This window comes from Erinaceus europaeus, chromosome 17 (genome assembly GCF_950295315.1).
Source record: "Erinaceus europaeus chromosome 17, mEriEur2.1, whole genome shotgun sequence".
Taxonomy (NCBI): domain Eukaryota; kingdom Metazoa; phylum Chordata; class Mammalia; order Eulipotyphla; family Erinaceidae; genus Erinaceus; species Erinaceus europaeus.
In genome coordinates, this window is record NC_080178.1 from 62401700 (window position 1) to 62421767 (window position 20068).

A 20068-nucleotide genomic window follows, 5' to 3' on the forward strand; every position below is an offset into this window, starting at 1 on the left:
CCATGTAAAGAGGGGGCCTCATGAGAGATGGAACAGTATTTTGGTAGTTTGCCTTCTCTCTGTGTTTCTCTTCCTCTCTATTTCTCAACCCCTATCTAAAAGAAAATTGTCCTACGGGAGTGGTAGAATCATACATATAGAAAGACCCAGTGTAGAGAAAAAAAAGCCTTTTTGAACTCCTCAGAGAATACTAGTGATTAAAGTTTTTATTCTTTTTTTGGTAAATAAAACTCATGTTTATTTTTTTAAGATGCTAGTTCTTGTTTTTTATATTTCATGATTTCTTTTCATAGTGTTAATTTCTCCCAAATTTGGAAGTATTCTTGATTGTCCACCTTTTTATTCAGTAACCCCAAGTCAAAACTTTATAATGCAGGTTCTAATTTCTGAAGCTGCTTCCTGAGATTATGGAGAGGGACAAGACATGAAGTCAGGCTCATCTGCTAGGTGGGTGGGGCGTCTATCTCCCTAGGGGACCCTTACTTGACACTCACACTTTCTTTTAATTATTTATTAGTGATTTAATATTGAGTTACAAGATTGTAAGATAATAGGGGTATAATTCTATACAGTTTCCACCACCAGAGTTCTGTATCCCATTCCCTCTATTTGAAACTTCCTTATTGTTTACCCTTCAGGGATAATGGACCACAGTTCTTTTTGGGGTGCAGAAGGTGGGATTTCTGACTTCTGTAATTGTTTCTCTGCTGGACATGGCCTTTGGCAGGTCAGTCCATATCCTCAGCCTGTTTATATCTTCCCCTAGTGGGGTAGGGCTCTGGAGAGGTGAGATTCCAGGAAGCACTGGTGAAGTCATCTGCTCAGGGAAGTCAGGATGGAATCATAGTAGCATCTGGAACTTGGTGGCTGAATTGCAGTAAGATGGAAAGCAGGACAAAATGTTTAACAAACAGGAACCATAAAGTAAGAATAGAGCAGATAAAAATAGGGAGCTTAGGGTAGAAGGAAGCTAGGAAGTCTATTTTAGGACTGTTCCTAAGAGCCTGTATCTTAGTAATTTTTGCTTGAGCTTGATAGCTAACATGGGGATAGACTAGAAATACTGTCTAGGAAGATGGTGTCAAAGCCAAGAGTAGAACTAGAAAGCAGAATTAGGGCAGAGAGTTGCTGTTTACCACAATGATCTCTCCCAGGGCCCATATCTATTCATATTTAGTACAGGAGCCTCTACAACCTCTGAGTCCCTGTCAGACTGAGCTTACAGCCTATAGTCACAGCCAGGAACATTCTGGGCTACACTCATTTCAGAACCAGTCTTCCTTGAGTGGCAGAGTAGGATGACCCAGCCTCCCATCATTGCTAGTTCCTTCCCCCTCATTTTTTGTTGCCCTTGTTGTTGTAGCCTTGTTGTGTTTATTATTGTTGTTGTTGATGTCACTCATTTTTGGATAGGACAGAGAGAAATCGAGAGAAGACAGGAAGACAAGAGGGGGAGAGAAAGACACCTGCAGACATGCTTCACCGCCTGTGAAGCGACTCCCTGCAGGTGGGGAGCCAGGGGGCTAGTTCTTTATGAGGGTACAGTCCTGAAGAAGCACACAAAAGGGCTTATGCTGACATTCCCAATGGAACACCCACATTTTCAACCATGTCCCACCTCCCTCCACTAAGTCTTCCATCGCTCTTCCCCAAATATCTTTCAGACTCTCATCATAGAATTACATATGTCTGTGGTATTCCACCCTAACTTATTTCTGTCTTTCATTTTCATGTAACCCTTTCCAGCATGCTATCATTAGCATGTACAAGCTTCTCACTATGCAAGGCAAAGGTGGTATCAGAATAGAATTTGCTTCCAGCAGGTGTGTTGGCTTTACTAGATAAAATTTATCTGTTGATTGGTCAATCCTTTCATTGCTGCAGTGGAGGCTGTTTCTTTCTTGTTATAATAGTTTTGCATCTCACCTAAATTCACTGTCATAACACACCCTGTTACAAAAAAAAAAAAGGATTAATGTATCCAATAATGAGAAAGAAAGAGAGGGACAGAGAACCAGAGTATCACTCTAGCACATGCATAGCCAGGAATCAAACTCAGGATATTATGCCTGAGAATCCCACACTCTATCCAATGTGTCCCTCCCAGGCCACAGAAACCACCTTTTTCCTTAAATAAAAACGGTATTTTTTAATCCTTTGCCAGAATATCACTGGGTTTTTTAATATTTATTTATTTTCCCTTTGTTTTTGCCCTTGTTGTTTTATTGTTGTAGTTATTATTGTTGTTGTTATTGATACCTTCAATGTTGGATAGGACAGAGAGAAATGGAGAGAGGAGGGGGAGACGGAGAGAGAAAGATAGACACCTGCAGACCTGCTTCACCGCTTGTGAAGTGACTCCCCTGCAGGTGGGGAGCCGGGGGCTTGAACCGAAATCCTTATGCCGATCCTTGTGCTTTGCGCCACCTGCGCTTAACCACTGCGCTGCCGCCCGACTCCCAGAATGTCACTTGTATACATTCATATCTTCTAAGACAGTAGGTCTCCATTTTTCAAAAAAAAATCATTTATTTTTATGAGAGAGGGAGAGAGAACTCTGTTCAGGTTTGACATATAAATTGCTGGGGTTAAACCTGGAGCTTCAGGCATGCAAACTCTGTGCTCATCAGTGGAATTGGCTCTATGATTTTCCTTTTTTAATTTTTTTATTTTTCTTATCTTTATTTTTTGACAGAGATAGCCAGATGTTGCGAGGGAATGGGGAATATAGAGAGGGAGAGAGACAGAGAGACACCTACCACTGCTACACCACTTGTGAAGCTTTCCCCCTGTAGCTGGGGGCTTGAACCCAGGTCCTTGTGCACTGTAACATGTGTGCTCAACCAAATGCCCTACCACCCAGTCCCTAAGAGAGACATCTGAGACTCTGCTTCACCACTCATGAAGCTTTCCCCCTGCAAGTGGGGACCAGTAACTTGAACCCAGGTCCTTACACACTGTAATGTAATTAACAAGGTGCACCACTGCCTGGCCCCAATTTCCCTTATGATAAATGCAAACTACCCAGCAGTTCTAAGGTTCAAAATAATATGCATATTGCAAAGTCAGAAAGGTCACTATGGCTGATATATAGTATGGAGAATATAGCACAAGATGTGAATGGGAAAAGTGGTGGGGGCCAGATCATCAGAACCGACCAGACATGACCAAAGAGTTTAGGTTTTACTCTAAGTGCAAAGGGCTTATTTATTACCTGACAATTGCCATAGCCAGCTCCTCTTTCCAGTTCACATAGGAGCTGAGGTTCAATGAGGACCCCTGTTGGGAGGCACCCAGAACCAGACCCTGGCATTTCTGGGGTTGCTGATCAGTGCTCCCACCAACCTTGGTTCTGTTTCTCTTCTGTTTCAGAGGTTGTGTTCTCATCTTACCCTGGATTTTCAACCTCAGAGGTAGGAACTCCCCTTTTCCTATTCGTGTACTTGAGTTAGATCATTGATTTTCAATGAGAAAAAGTCTACTTAAGTGAAGCACTACTACTTGTCACACTAAGGGAGCCTATTCAGTGAACAAATATTTGCTGAATATCTACCATGTTTTGGCTTTGTGGAGCAGCTGATAACTAGACAGGTCTCTGACTTCACACAGTCACAAGCTGGCTCTCATTGTCTTAACAAGAGTCCCCAAAGCGGGAGTGACCCTAATCACTATACCATCATCCAGGGTCTGATTTTTATCAGCACTGAAAGTTGGGTTTTTTTCTCTCAGGATAAATTTTATTCACCAAGCTCATAAAGGTTGATGCACTAACTAGATATTGATTTACTCATTCACAATAAAAAAGTAAAACAGCTGTATAGCTGGGGAAATGATTCATCTGGTAGAGTGCAGGACTTGCATGTCTAAAGCTCCAGGTTTAGTCCCTGGTGCTGCATGTACTAGAGTGGTGCTATAGCTTCTCTATCTACCTCTCATATAAAAACAAACAAAAAAATTAAAACAGTACAACTATACATTTAGCCAACCACCATCCTTGCAAGGTGGCTTAATAGCCACCCCCCACCCTACCCTTGGAGCCCATCCACAAATAGATGAGAAATTTGTAAATTAATTGTTATTGTATAACAAGCTTCCCAGCAATTGCTGACTTAAAGCAATAGTAATTTATTCTTTCTTACAATTATTTGGGCTGATTGGGTGGTTCTACTAGTTTTATCATGGATCACTCATGTGGCTGAGTGGTTAGCAGGGAGAAGGCTGGGCTCAAGGGCTGTGTGGCAGGGTGAATTACAGGACTCTAAAGTTTGAATGGTAATATTTATGCTACATTCTGTTGGTCAGAGAAAGTCATGACCAGTATAGTATTATGGTACAATTCTGAATGCAACCACCTAGAGTTGGCACACACCCCGCAAGTTAAGAGCCTAACTGCCCTTACTTCAGTAGCAGCTTTGTGTTTGGGGGTCTCCAAGTTGTCTGTACTTGTGACAAACTGGTTATAAATTCTAGGGTTCCCACAACACCCCTAGCTTCATTCAGTACTTTGCTAGAACTCATAGAACTTAAGAAAGCTCTATTCTTTTGATTATTATCTTACTAGAAAGGGAGAAACCAAATGAAAAGATCTATAAGGCAATGTCTGGAAAGATCCCAAAATGGAGCTTTCTCCTTCCATGGAAACATGTTGTCATTTTTCCAGCATACCAAGCAGAAGCTAACCCAAACCTTGGTATCTAGATCTTTTACTGGAATCTCATTATATCACCATGACTGAATCACTAGCCGTGTGATTGAACTCAGCCTCTAGTACTTTGCCTCATCCCCAGAAATGAGGCTAACTCAAAATCCAAATCCTCCTATCACTTGGTATCAGCCTTACCCCTGAGACATCACATTAATATGTACTCAGGTGTGATCCAATTGGTCTTGAATAGCAAACACTTTATTGTCACTCAGGAAATCCTGAGTGTTTGAGAAGCACAAAGATATCAAGCTCATATGGTTTGAGATGGGCAGAGATGTAGACTCCACCTCAAAGGGAAGAGAAGCCTTGCCACACAGTAAAGAGCCACACATAGGATTCAGGGACTCATGACCATTAAACAGCTTACAGAAGATGGATGTAGTGCAGCGGGTTAAGCACACATGGCGCAAAGCTCAAGGACCGGCATAAGGATCCTGGTTCGAGCCCCCAGCTCCCCATCTGCAGGGGGGTCACCTCACAAGTGGTGAAGCAGGTATGCAGGTGATGCAGGTGTCTTTTTCTTTCCCTCTCTGTCTTCCCCTTCTATCTCGACTTCTCTCTGTCCTGTTCGACAGCAACAACTGCAATAAAAAAAATAACAAGGGCAACAAAATGGGAAAAAAAATGCCTCTGGGAGCAGTGGATTCATAATGTGGGCACGATAACCCCGGAGGCCAAAACAAAAGAAGGAGAAGGAGGAGGAGGAGGAGAAGAAGGATAAGTGACAGGTAGCTTGGTGCTTAGATCTCAAATGTCTAGAAGGTAGTTGAGGCTTTTAGTTAATCTCCCTATTAAAGTAATATGCACCCCCTTAAGAACTTTCTCTGTTCCAAGAAAGCCCAGTCATTCCCTCAGCTCAAGACACTCATGCCCTTGGACAGTACTATTGGATTGTCATGATGCACTGCATAGAAAAACATGTCATAACTTCTGACAATCCAATAGGTACACTAAGTATGACTCTCTGATGTTTTCCTTTTCTGTGCTCCAGTCTTCCTTGACCCCTTCAGGTCACACAGCTTTTCTCTGAATAAGAAAAATTTTATTAGTGATTTACAAAATTAGAAGGTAATAGGGGTATAATTAATTTCACACCGTTCCTACCACTAGATTATGTAACTATATCCCCCTCCAGGGGGAGCTGCCATAGTTCTCCCAAGATCATAGATATACTTTTCATCCCTCCTTCTGTCCCCTCCCTCTTCTTTCTTTCTTTCTTTCTTTCTTTCAGCCATTTTTATTCCCTTTGTGGACCTGCCTTCACTTCCTAAGTCACGCCTATACGTATTACTATTTCTGAGTGCCCTTCCTTTTTCCTCTTCCCTCTCTGAGTAGAAAATTGTACGTAGAAGAGATCACTTTGCCAAACTGCCACCATATTCTACTCTGGCCACCCCAGATCATGTTTGGATCACATAGAGAGGAGAGTCATTTATATTCCTGAACATCATCACTCATGTTTTCTTTTACTCTTACCCATTGTCAGCCCATTATCTACCCTGTAATTTCCTTGAGTTACTCTCATCTAACACATGGATTCAGTGAGTGAGTTAGGCATGATTGATTCATCAATCTTCATCTTCTCCTTGATCAGATATGCTGACCTTGAGGCAATCTGGGTTATGCTAGGAAAGTATGACCCTGCAAATGACCCTGAAGCATCAGGCCACATTTCTGCCCCAAAGCCTACCTGAAGTCATCCAGGACTTAGTTGTTTCATTTTGGAATGAAGAACCTTCAGTATATGAAGTGCAATAGCCCAATTGACTAGGTGTTCAAGGCTTTAGGTCACTGTTGCTCTCTGTCTCTTCAAGTCCCCTTAGCAGTACAAGCACCGGCCACTGTCCCCCTTTGCCTTCTGGAGAAATTTTAGCCAAATGTGTAGATGAATCAGTTGAGGATAAACTCCCATAGAGAGGTAGGAGGTGAGGATAAAGAAGCTCTGATGGATCAAAAATTTTGGGGGTAGGGGATACAGAAGGTAGGAGTTCTAGCCTCTGTAATTGCTTCTCCACTGGACATGGATATTGGCATGTTGATCCATACCCCAGCTTGTTTCTCTTTCCCTAGTGGGGTAGGCCTCTGAAGAGGTGAGGTTCCAGGACACATTGGTGAGATTGTCTGTCCAGGGAAGTTAAGTATAGAATCATAGTTATATCTGCAACTTGGTGGCTGAAATGTGGCAAGATATAAAGCAGGACAAAGCAATAAAACTAAACAATAAACAGCAACCACAAAGTAGGAGTAGGGAAGATGAGAATAGGGATCTCAGGGTGGAGAGAAGCTAGGAAGTCTATTTTAGCTATGTTCCTAGGAGGCTATGACTTCATTAATTCTTGTTTGCACTTGATAGCTAGCGATCAGGTGGACTAAAAATATTGTCTGGGAAGATGTAGTCAAGAGTTTAGAATAGGACTAGAAAGCTGGATTAGAGCAGATGGGGGAGAAATGTTAGGGGAAGATGACCAGAGGACTCTGAACTCCAATTCATCAAGACCCAGAGAGATAAGAGGAAAAAGGAAAGACATTCAGAAGTAGCGATAGGTGTAAGTGTGCCTTAGAAATAAAGAAAAGGCAGGACCATAGATAAAATGGGCAGTTATATATAAATATAATAATAGCACAGGTGGTGCAAAGTGCAAGGACCTGCGTAAGGATCCGGGTTCCAGTCCCCGGCTCCCCACAGGCAGTGAAGCAGGTCTGCAGGTATCTTTCTCTCCCCCTCTGTCTTCCCCTCCTCTCTCTCTCCATTTCTCTCTGTCATATCCAACAATGACAACATCAATAACAACAACAATAATAACTACAACAATAAAACAACAAGGGCAATAAAAGGGAACAAATAAATAAATATAATAATAGAAATAATAGTCAGCCCATATCTGTGGCCTTGGGAAAACTACTGCAGTTTCCAATGGAGGAAATAGGGACACAGGACTCTGGTGGTGGGAATAGTGTGGAACTATACCCCTGTTGACTCATAATTTTGTACATCAATATTAATTCACTAATAATAATAATAAAGCTCTAATGGATGCACCACTCCTATGCTATCTCTAGACTTCAGAACTTGAAACTGCAACTTTGGCTGCTGGATAATTTGCTTGCCATGTGACTGCAAAGAACTTGGAACTAGAACTCTGGACCCTTGGTGATATTTCCCCTGAAGACTTTATATGTTTCTTTTGGCCAAGCCCCTCTGAAATGGCTAATCATGGTCATAGGAAGGATCTATTGGCCTTTGGCAAAATTAAGTTTGTTTAACACCAAACTTTGACTCTGATCTTTTTTTTTTTTCCCCTAAGACAACCAAGGTATGTGCACTTCCTCCCATATTTGAGATTCTTCCTGTGAAGTCACTGAAAGCCAAGAACCAGAGGCTGGCCCTGCCTTTCCCAGAGCTGAGGTACCTGAGCCTGGCCTACAACAAGGTGATTCTGATTTTCTGCCTCTTTCCTGGGGGTGTGGGGGTGTGGGGGGCAGGTGGGAGGGAAGGTAAAGGCCAGCGGTTCTAGTCTGAAGGTCAGCTCCACAATTCTCTGCATCACAGACATACACACTCAGGAATTCTCAGAGTGGGGGAGTACTGGCCAAGGGAGGAATCCATCTTTTGTGTCACAGATGTTTATTTAGTATATACCATGTCCAGGCTCTGTGCTAAGTACTGAGAATACAGCTGTGAGAAGGAAGGTTTGGCCTCTGTCCTTGTGGTTTTTCCTTAAATACTGGTGTGTGCTTGTGAGCAGTTCAATATCCTGTTGCTTCTGAGTTCACAGGTTAAATGCAAAGAAATTCCCCACCTTCCTGCTTCTGTCTATATGATCCACCACACAGCTACTAAGATGGCACAAGCTACCCCTAAAACTGGCTTCTTATACGGTAACTGCCTATATCCATGTGTGGCTTAGTGAATTTCTAAAGAGATCTCAGTTGTATTTTGGTGAGTTTTCAGCTGATTTTGTTGTTGTTATTGTTGCTTTAACTAGTTGGTCAGGCAGCAACATACAGTGGCTGCTACTCCATGGCTATACCTCCAGAAGTCTGCCATGCCTCTGGAAGTCTCTGATCTGTTCTTAGTGAATTCTTTAGGGTATGAGTTAGGAATGTGCTATCATTCTGTGTATATGGATATCCAGTTTTCTCAACACCACTTATTGAAGAGATTATTCTTTTCCTATCTCACCTTGTGAGAAAGTCAGTGACCAGAGATATGAATTCCTCTCTGATCCTTAAAATTAATCATCTGTGTCTTTTATTTTGTTGCTCCAAAAATGGTTAGAATTTATCTCTTTACTGACTTTAAAAATTAAGCTATCTGCTGATTTCACTAAGTTTGTTTTCTATTTTATTGATTTCTGTATATAACTTTATTTCTGTCTTATTCAAATGAGCTTAATTTGCACTTCTTTTTATAGTTTCCTAAGTAGTGTACTTTCATTGCAGTGTCAGTCTCTTTCATTCTTGGATTTATTGCCTTCTGTGGACCTGAAACGCACACACACACCCTCCCTCTTCAGTATGTCCTGGTATCTGACAGGTGCTACCCCTCCTTCTGCCTCTCTGACACTGTAGGGTCTGACACTAGACTGCTGCTGCCTTCTCAAGGTTATGTCTTCATCTTCCACTGCTGTTCAACAGGGAATGTGACTTTTTTCCTCCAGAACCTGCCTAGACAGGAGAGAAAGGAAGGTCTCCCTTATCACTGACTCTGCTTATCCATCTATGACAAGTTCCCTCCAACCCTTAGGCCTTAAAGCCCCTACTATAGATCAGTGCCCAGGACAGACCTCAGTGAAAGAGAACAGCAGAACAGGCTGACAGGGCATGTAAAGCTAGTACTGAAGCATTGTATACCATATGCGTATCACATGTCAAGCTTCCAGGCTCCTCAGTTGTAAATGAATGGTGTGTTTGGTTCTTAGGACTTTATGACTTTGTCTCCAATATCTTCAGCACTTTTATTTTAGTTATCACTGGGACCCAGTGCCTGCATGGCTCTACCATTCCTGGAGGCATTTTTTCATTTTTTTTCTTTCTTTCTTTCTTTCTTTCTTTCTTTCTTTCTTTCTTTCTTTCTTCCTTCCTTCCTTCCTTCCTTCCTTCTTCCTTCTTCCTTCTTCCTTCTTCCTTCTTATTCTTATTCTTGATGGAGGGAAGGAGGGAGGAAGAAAGAGACAGAGACAGAGAGACCTGCAGTACTGCCCCACCACTCATAAAGCTTCCTTCCTGCATTGAGGACCAGCGGCTTGAACTTGGGTCTAACAGATGGTCTAACATGTGTGCTCTACTGGGTAAGCCAACACTTGACCATTTCAGTATGTGGTATAGGTTGCATGCATCACTTTAACTGGTGATATGGAGATGGTAGAACTGTGGACAGGAAGGGAAAGCTGCTCTGTAAGTAGGGCTAAGACATTGCCAGAAGTGAGTCCTGTCACAGCAGTGTCACTTCCCCAGTGACTCCAGGTGCAGCACTTGGACAAAGGAAATAGTAGTACCAACCCAAGGCTCCTTCCTGCATTCCTGACAGATCACCAAGGAAGAAGCCATCCTGCCTGTAGCACTCTTCCCATCTCTCTGTGAGCTTGTCTTCCATAACAACCCTCTGGTGACCCATACTCGAGGTACTGTGCCTACAAACCTAACTACAAACCAGCTGGGAAGGGGTGCAGGGCCCAACTTCAGGCTTTTCCCACTTAGCATACATTGTATGTCCTATCAACTATAAAATGCACTTTCCCCAACCTAGCATCTAAAAGCATTTTAAAATCTATTGCTGACACCTATCATGGGGAAATGATAGGTTGTACATATGTGTCAGCCATTCTACTGTAAACCATTAACCACCTTGTAAAGTGGGATGAGGGGTCAGAATCTTGGGCCCTGAGGTAACATTTTGCTCCCTACCGGTTTTTTGTTACCTGGGAAAATTCCTCAACCTCTGTGCTCAGTTTCTTCCCTTACCGGATAGGTGCCTATCTCTGAGGGATGGTATGAAGAATGAAATAAACAAATCCACAACAATTGAAACAGTATCAAGCACACAGTAAGTGTTTACTAATCAGAATCTTATTTTCCCATCCTGGCTCCAGGAGTCCCTTCTCTGCTAAAAAGCTTCCTCCAGGAGCGACTGGGGATCCACTTAGTTCGAAAAAAGATTGTAAAGACTAAACATCATATTTTGATGCCTCGGAGGAAATCCCGGAAGGTAAGCATCCAAGGCAGAATCTCTACCCCTAGAGGGAATGGGACCTGTTTTAATACCTGTAGACTGAGCTGGTTCTAGAGTGTTCTTTCCCACAGTGCCCAACATCCATCTGCTAGGTCTGCCGTAGTAGTATTATCTCCTCTGTATTAATAAAGACCTAAGAGGGACAACACAAGTCAGCTAGAACCAAAAGTCCAAGTTTCAAAGGGTTCATTAAGTTTGACCCTCTGATTTTACAGAAAAACTGAGGCCCAGAGAAGGATCTGTGGAAAAATGGGGAAAAATCAGTCAGAAGACCCAGATATGAACTTAGCTCTGTCACTGCATAGATACCGAAATTTGGGCAAGAGCTTTGTTCTCTGGCTTTAGGTTTCGTTTTTTTTTTTTAAGATTTATTTTAAATTATTATAAAGACAGAAATAAGGTGAGAGAGGGAGAGAGAAAGACACCTGTAGCCTAGTCCACTGTTCATGAAGCTTGCCCCCTGCAGGTGGGGACCAGGAGCTCAAACCCAATTCCTCAAGCATGGTGACTTGTGCACTTTACCAGTTGTACCACTGCCCAGGTTGGACTTTTCTTTTTAGTTTCTTTAACTACAGAACTTCCAGAGTGCTAGGTGAAGCAGCAGATACAGAAATATACTATGTCTTCCCCCAAATCAATGCTGGTTATAGTTGTGCCTGCTGCTCACAACTGCTTCAGGCTAAGAGCACACATCTCCTGCCTGAATCTTAGGGAGCTGAGGTTTTGGTTTTACTTTTTTTTATTATTATTTATTACTAGAGCACTGATCAGCTCTGGCTTATTAAGGCGGTGCAGGGGATTGAACCTGGGACGAAGGCTCCTCAGACATGACAGTCTGTTTGCATAATCATTATGCTATCAACCCCCCCACTTTTTTTTTGCCATTAGGGTTATTGTTGTGGCTTGGTGCCAGCACTATGAATCCACCACTTCCAGTGGCCTTTTTCTTTTCTTTTGTCTTGTCTCTCTTTCCTTCTTTGTTTCTTTTTTGCCTCCAGGGTTATTGCTGGGGCTCAGTGTCTACACTACAAATCCACTGTTCCTGGAGGCAACTTTTCCCATTTTGGTGCTGTTATTGTTACTGTTGCCATTGCTGTTCTTGTTGGATAGGACAGAGAGAAATCAAGAGAGGAAGGGAAGACAAAGAAGGGACAAAAAGAAAGACACTGACCGGGATTCTGGAAGATGGCGGACTGAGAAGCTGCTAGTGGCTTGAGCTCTGACAACATCTACTGGAAACACCACCAGGTTCCAGATGCCATCAGGATGCCGGCCAGGCTTCCCTGGACTGAAGACCTCACCAATATGTCCTGGAGCTCTGCTTCCCCAGAGACTCACCCTACTAGGGAGTATGGACTCACCCTACTAGGGAGTATGGACTGGGCGTATGGACTGACCAGTCAATGTCCATGTTCAGCGGGGAAGCAATTACAGAAGCCAGACCTTCCACTTTCTGCAACCCACAATGACCCTGGGTCCATGCTCCCAGAGGGATAGAGAATGGGAAAGCTATCAGGGGAGGGGATGGGATATGGAGATTGGGTGGTGGGAATTGTGTGGAGTTGTACCCCTCCTATCCTATGGTTTTGTTAATTTAAATTTATCCTTTCTTAAATAAAAAATAAATTAAAAAAAGAAAGACACCTGCAGACCTACTTCACAACTTGTGAAGCAACCCCCCTGTAGGTAGAGAGCTGGGGGCTCGAACCAGGATCTTTACTCTGGTCCTTGCACTTTCTGCCATGTGCGTTTAATGCACTGTGCTACCGCCCGGGATGTAGGGAAGGAGAAAAACACCTGAAGTCCTGCTTCCTGTTCATGAAGCATCCCCCCTGCAGGTGGGGAGTGAGGGCTCAGGCCAAACCAGTCCTTGTGCAGGATAACTTGTGCTCAATAAGTTGTGTTACTGCCCACCCCCCGGGAGCATTTCCTTATGTTGAGAGTTGTCTTCTTTCTCTATGCCTTTGCCAGTTAGTAAGCTAGAACAGACATTTGGGATGACAACAAATTAGCTAAGGGGCCAAGTGGTGACGCACCGGTTGAACATTACAATGCACAAGGACCCAGGTTCAGCCTCCCGGTCCCTAATTGCAAGGGGAAAGCTTTGCAAGTGGTGAATCAGTGCTGCAGGTATCTCTCTCTCTTTACCTCCCCCTTCCCTTTTGATTTCTGGCTCTCTCTATTCTATAAACAAAGATAATTTAAAAATTTGTTTTAAAAAAAGTAGCTAGAGCCCTCTTTCAGTTAGAGGATTTTAGAAATTTCCATAAAATACTCCTCCTTAGTGAATCAATTCTGTCAAAAGCTAACCTGCACATTATTCATCCCAAATCTTTTTAAAAAATATTTATTTATTCCCTTTTGTTGCCCTTTGTTATAGTAATTATTGTTGTTGTTATTGATGTAATTATTGTTGGATAGGACAGAGAGAAATGGAGAGAGGTGGGGAAGACAGAGGAGGAGAGAAAGATAGACACCTGAAGACCTGCTTCATCACTTGTGAAGCGATTCCCCTGCAGATGGGGAGCCGGGAGCTTGAACCAGGATCCTTATGCCAGTCCTTGCACTTTGCACCACGTGCACTTAACCTGCTGTGCTACCGCCCGACTCCCTTTTTTAATCTTTTATTTATAAAAAGGAAATAAACTCCACACAATTCCCACCACCAGAACTCCCATCCCCTCCCCTGATAGCTTTCCTGTTCTTTATCCCTCTGGGAGTATGGACCCAAGGTCCTTGTGGGATGCAGAAGGTTGAAGGTCTGGCTTCTGTAATTGCTTCTCTGCTGAACATGGGTGTTGACTGGTCGATTCATACTCCCAGTCTGCCTTTCTCTTTCCTTAGTAGGGTGGGGCTCTGGGGAAGCAGAGTTCTAGGACATACTGGTGGGGTTGTCTGTCCAGGGAAGTCTGGTTGGCATCATGCTAGCATCTGGAACCTGGAGGTTGAAAAGAGAGTTAACATACAAAGCCAAACAAATCATGGACCTAAAGGCTGGAATAGGAGTAGTGCAGATGAAGAGTTGGGGGCGGGGGTGTTCTCTGTTTTATAGATAGCTAGTAGGCATATTTTTAGTTCTGTTTTTTTTTTCCTGATTCTGAAATCTGATGTGCAGGTGGATCCTAATTATTGTCTGGGGAGATGATGTCATGGCTGGCAGAAGGACCAGAAAGATGGATCAGGGAAGAGAGTAGCTCCCAAATATGGGAAAGGTGTATAAATATTGTTGATTGTATGTGATCTAGGGCCCATATTCAGCTACCACCTGGCCCCTAACATGTGTTCTCCGTGAGTCTCAGAGCAGACAAGCATATCAGTTCAGATAGGTGACATCACTTACTGTGAAAAGTTAGTGTTGGAGCCCAGGGAAGCCTCTAAGATTTGACTAACAGACATAAATATGAGTAGTCATAAAAAGTAAATCATGTAAGGAAAGTAAATTTAAAAAAAAGGTAAATCCCTAAGGAAAGTCAAAGCACTGTGTTAAACCTTCATCAGAGGATTGAGACGACTGTGGGCCACAGGAGTCTATGTTCAGGGATGCTTGAAGCCCAAAATAGGAATCAGATAGTCCAGGTTCTGCCACTGACTAAGTCTCTGGCAAGTCATTTTGCCTCTCTCAGCTCTGGTTTTCTCATCTATAAATGAGGATCATTATTCTCTGGGGAAGTTTGATACATAAATAAAATAGCCCATGTCATGCATGGGACATAATGTAAATGCCCAGAAAGGTGATTTTTGTTCCCTTTTTACTTCTATCAGTGCTTTGATCATTATACCAAGTGACCTCAGTCTAGTGAGGTGCAGGAAGAGAAATTATGATCAGGAAGCAAACCAACCCAGCCCTTTCCTCTGACAGGTGAAAACTCAAGTCCCAAAGGTGCCAAAGCAGCCTATAATTCTCCATCGTCTATCTGCAACCAAGACTGACTCAGAGGAGATGCTGGAGTCTGAGGCAGTGCAGACTGAGGAGCTGTCCATTGTCAACACTCCTGTGAAGCCTGAGATGATGATTGAAGGTGTGACAGGCCTTTCTGTGCGGCGCCGGGCCTTTGTGCCACTGCCTCCCATCCACTCTGACTCCACTGTACATAGTGAAGAGAATTTATCTCGCCAGAGTGACACTGCTGATCACCTCACCACAGAGCACCTGTCAGATGAGGACACCAAGAGCACAGAATCCATCTTCTTGACTCAGGTACCTATACCTACCTCTCCCTGCTCACATTACCACAGGTTCCTTCACAACCCTCAGATGGTCAGGGTACTATTATCTTTTACCGAGGAAGTCAGCATGTGGTCTGGGAGCCAGAGGGGACACTCCTGGTAGGGCCTCCAGGCAACTTCTAGGATAGCCATTGAGCTAAGCTTTCTGTAGTGAGGACCAGGGTGACAAGTCATAGTCCCATGGCGGAGACAATATGTGGGCCCTGGTGGGCTTGTGTTCTGCTCAGTTTCTTGGGAGGACTGCCCCTGCTTATCTGCTTATCTCCTGATGTTGTCTCTGAATCCTGGGAGCATAGACAAAGGATGTGTGCCCAGCCCTGAGACATCCTCAGTCTGATAGGGGTGCTGGGCAGGAATAGTGCATGTAATCAGTGCTGATATCCAGGAAAACTCAGGCTGAGAGTAAGAAGAAGGAGGAATTGCTCTACTATAGACCAGGAGTGCTTCCTGGAAGCAGTTCAGATGAGTTGAGCTTTGCAGACTGAGTGGGAGTTAACAAGATGAAGACATGGGCATCAGGGTCTTTCTGCAGAGTAAGCAGCATGAAACAGGGTAGAGGAAGGTAACTAAGGTTGTACTGGAACCACAGACTAACCACTGTTAGCAGAAGTATGAGACGTGAGGAAAGGGAAACATGAGTCTGGAAGAGGTGGCAGGGCCCCTTGAAATGCATTATTGTCTTATCACCTTCCAAACCCTTCATTGTACCACATCCCTTCTTGTCTCTGCAAGATGCTCACTTCCAGATGTTTCCTGGACTTACATCTGCCCATACATTATGTCTCTCTGTCCATCCATCTCTTATTTTATTCCACAGACAACTTAAAGTAATACAAATTCATACAGTATAAATGTATCTTTATAAGCTACATCAGAACCTTTTTGTAAATATAGCGGAATATAAACAAGTATTAAAAATAAGCAATTGGGATAGCTGGGAGAGTTGGATGAAAGGAAATAAGGGAAAGAAAAGAAATCAAGGGTAATTTTGCCACTCAAACGTGCAATTCATGCACTGTAGTTTTCATAATAAAAGTGTATTGCTAAAATGCAAATCTGAGCTTCCTAGCAGCCAAAGTAGTATAGTCAATTATGAGTGACCATATTCAAAAAAAATAATTTTTCTGGTCTGACCAAGTTAAAACTCTAAGTACAATATTGAATAGATGAGGAAAAAGCAGAATATTTTATTATTATCCTTAATCATTGGGAGAAAACTCTCAATCTTTCATGAAGTATGATGCTCGCTGAGGGTTTTCATATATGTCATTTATCAGATTGAGGGAGTTACTATATTTTAATGATAAAGGACTGTTCAATTTTGTCAGTTTTTCAATTTCTATCTAGATTATATGTGGTTTGTGCATTTAGGGGTCTGGTATATTACATAACTGATTTCCAGGTATTGCACCAACCTTGTATACCTGGGATAAGCCCCACTGATCATGGTATATAGCCCTTTCCACATGTCATTGACTTGATTTGCTGGTATTTTGGTAAAAGGGTGTAGGGGGTGCTTGTGTTCACAAGGAATATTAGTTGCAGTTTTCCTTTTTTTATGATGTCTTTCTCTAGTTTTAGTTTCAGGATTATCTGGCCTCAGGGAAAAAAATGGGAATGTTCTCCTAAATAATGGAAGTTTGTGAAGGGTTGGTGTTAATTCCTTAAATAATTGGGTAAGATTTGCTAATTAAGATACTAGGTCCTGGGGGCTGGGCGGTAGGTGGTACAGCAGGTTAAGTGAACATGGCATGAAGTGCAAGGACCGGTGGTGTAGGATCCTGGTTCGAGCGCCCAGGCTCCCCACATGCCAGAGATGGGGGGGAGTCGCTTCATAGGCGGTGAAGCAGGTCTGCAGGTGTCTATCTTTCTCTTCCCTTCTTCCCTTCTCTGTCTTCCCCTCCTCTCTCCATTTCTCTCTGTCCTATCCAACAACAACAGCAATAGCAACAATAATAACAATGATAAACACAAGGGCAGCAAAAAGGAAAAAAAAAGATACCAGGTCCTTGGCTTTTCTTTGTGGGGAGTTTTTGAGTTAGTGATTCAGTCTCTTGTGATATATAGATCTATTTACTCTATTTCTTCTTTAATCAGTCATAGTTTTAAAAGGATAAGTACAGGAGTCGGGCGGTAGCGCAGAGGGTTAAGCGCACGTGGTGCAAAGCACAAGGACCAACGTAAGGATCCCGGTTCAAGCCCCTGCTCCCCACCTGCAGGGGAGTCACTTCATTGTCCATTTCCATGACTGCCTGCTCTTACCCCCAGTTTTGGTACATGCTTTTAACAGGACCCAGAATAGCATTCAGCAGAGAATGGAGGCTCAAAGGTATTGATGGAATGAGTGAATGTTTTTCTTTCTTGGCACAGGTGAGTGGGCTGCCTTCCTCTGTTCTCCAGAATGATTATTTAGAGACCAAGGAAAAAGACCAGAGGAGACCATTAACAGCACCCAGAGAGGTAAAGAAGACACAGAAGAAATCCCCATCTACTCCTCTTCCCAGCAAGTACCATGGTTATGAGGAGCTGTTGACAGTCAAGCCTGATCCGGCCTTCATTGAGCCAAAGGGTATGTGAGGAGAATGTCCCAGAACAAGGGGCACTATTCACAGTCCAGTGCAGGTCAGGGAGAAGCCAAGGCTGGCACCAAGCCTCACTTCCCAGCCCCCTAGGACACTGTGCCAGAGTGCGAGTGCCCCTCAGGGCATCCTGTTTTGGAACCCTATATGTTGGGACCCCTGACTTGGGCCTTTACTAGCTTTGGGATAATCACTTCTTCCAATTCTTTCCAGTCTGGGACAGTTGCTCTGGTCAGAAAAGGTTCCAAAAAGCATTTGATGAACAAAGACCAGGACTGGTCAGATTCCTAGACTCCTCCCCAGTCCACTTAAGCCCCAAATTGAACATCCAAAATATTTTCTGTTTCATTTAAGGTAGCAAAGGCAGCTCCTGCTCTGGGCCCCATATTTCTGACTGATGTGTTAACAATTTGTATTTCCAGAGGAACAGGTATTCAGCTGTGCTCTCTTGGGAGCCAGTCCCTACTGTGTAACCCCATGGGGCTGAGGGGTTATTTTGGGGTCAGCTCTTTCTCCTATTCCAATGCTATTCCTCCATTAGGCCCTGCTCAGAGGGGACAGTATTCATTGAATGAATGATGGAGCTGTAGGAGTTATAACAGGGAGAAATCTTGTGGCCTCTCTCAAATCTCTTTACCTACTGGGAGATGAAGAATGAAGTTGGGACCCACATCAAGGAAAAGGAGGGTGTGCCTTGATGACTTAGCCTTGCCTTCTTGTTCTAGGAATCCAGAAGAACACACAGGCCTTGCAGCACATGCTAAAGCACCCACTCCTGTACCGCTCCTCTAAGCCAAGGCTGGACAGGGTCCCCAAACGCTATGTTCCTAAGGAGAGACAGGTAACCTGCTACTTGGAGTGTTCAAACAGCCCATGTGGTACAGAAACAGCTGCTAAGACCCTCTAAGGGGCATACTTTCATGGTGCCCCTAGGTGCTTGTGGTGCTGTGACTGCATGAACAGGTGAGGCTAGGTGACACTGTCTTCCCCTTCCTTCCGTCAGGCCCAGAGGATCCCTATCCCACCCCCACGAAAGACAAGAGCCCAACTGCTGGATGATATCCTCATTCGCATGAGGGACCCCAGGAACATCACGGAGGCTCCACTAGGTACCACTCTAGCCCCTCGTCCTTAGCTGCCATGACCTGAGACCTAGATGTTTACTCACCTGCTATAAGGCACAGGGCCTGTGTCCAAGCATGAAGGGCCCTGAGAGGTGTCAGATGGAAATGGAGAAATAAGAGGCCCAGAGTCAAGTAGGGAGTTGCCTAACCTCACAGAGCAGGCCATGTTCAGAGTCATGGTGTGAACCAGATCAGGGTGTAAGTGGGTGTGAGTGGGGGCATTGCTGGCTTCCCCATGCATCACATCTGAGGGACCATCTGCAGTCCCTTTAACATCCTCCTCCCACACTTCACTTCTGCTGGCAGAGGGACTCTGGACCAGATGGGCCCAGGGTAAGTGTGGACCCTCTGGCTTCCCTCCTTGCAGGAGCTGTGCTGCGCCGGCGGGCAGAGCAGCGGCTGGTGAACCAGAAACAGTACCTGGAAGCCAAGCGACTGCTGAAGGAGTTTAGGGCGCGCTATCAGCAGCTGATGCGCAATTCACTACGCTCAGCATTAGGGGGTGTACCTCCCCAGCCATCCCCTCCGCGCCCTGTGCTGAGCCATAGCCACCCCAAGTTGGGCCACTTGCTAGATTTCGTAGATGAGTTCTCCCAGGAGTCTTTGACTGGTAACTCAAAAGGCTAGGGCCATGCAGGGGCCCTGCTCACCCAGCCTGCGCCCACATCTTCTCCAGGGCCTTAGCCCTTCCTCACATGGGTCTGGGAGGCAGCTGCGGAGCACTGCTGCAGAGTGGGGAGCTGGCCTGGACTGCCTTTCCCAGGCTGGCCAGGCCTTGGCACCTGGATCAGCAGAATAAAGAGTGGATGCAAAGCATGAGGAACTTGAGCAGTCTTTGGGGACCTGGGATGGGCTGGTGTATCCCTGGAGTCTGGTGTGTGCTAGGTACCAGGGCAGAAAACTGAGGCTGATTGACCAGAACAGCAGCACATATTCTAAGTCTGGTGGAGCTAACAAAGTGATAGAACAGCGGTGGTGGGAGAGGCCTGTGGCTCCAGCATAGGCTATTGCTCAGCTTCTTTCATTTTGAGGGTAACTAGGAAGAAGGGAAGAGCAGTGGGAGTTCTCTAGTCAGGTGGGATAAGCTGCTGAAGGACTTCCATTGAGTTGGTCTAAATCCAGAACACAGGCTTATGTCCCTGTGAGCACATTGTGGGCTGTGGATCTATGCCCTTGCCCCTGTGCCAAATCAGCCAGGCTC

At 44.3% G+C, this 20068-nt stretch overlaps 1 protein-coding gene across 2 annotated transcripts in view; it reads left to right on the plus strand.

Moving 5' to 3' along the window:
* XRRA1 (X-ray radiation resistance associated 1) overlaps window positions 1-19686 on the plus strand; it is a 78966-nt gene extending 59280 nt beyond the window's left edge. For both annotated transcript variants that reach the window (XM_060176829.1, XM_007520266.2), the window contains 9 exons: window positions 3373-3413; window positions 8011-8136; window positions 10236-10329; window positions 10798-10913; window positions 14797-15135; window positions 17535-17733; window positions 18469-18584; window positions 18747-18852; window positions 19235-19686. In XM_060176829.1, coding sequence (XP_060032812.1) covers window positions 3373-3413; window positions 8011-8136; window positions 10236-10329; window positions 10798-10913; window positions 14797-15135; window positions 17535-17733; window positions 18469-18584; window positions 18747-18852; window positions 19235-19494 — 1397 coding nt within the window. In that variant the 3' untranslated portion in view covers window positions 19495-19686. The remainder of the gene's footprint in view (window positions 1-3372; window positions 3414-8010; window positions 8137-10235; window positions 10330-10797; window positions 10914-14796; window positions 15136-17534; window positions 17734-18468; window positions 18585-18746; window positions 18853-19234) is intronic.
* Window positions 19687-20068: the final 382 nt, after the last annotated feature.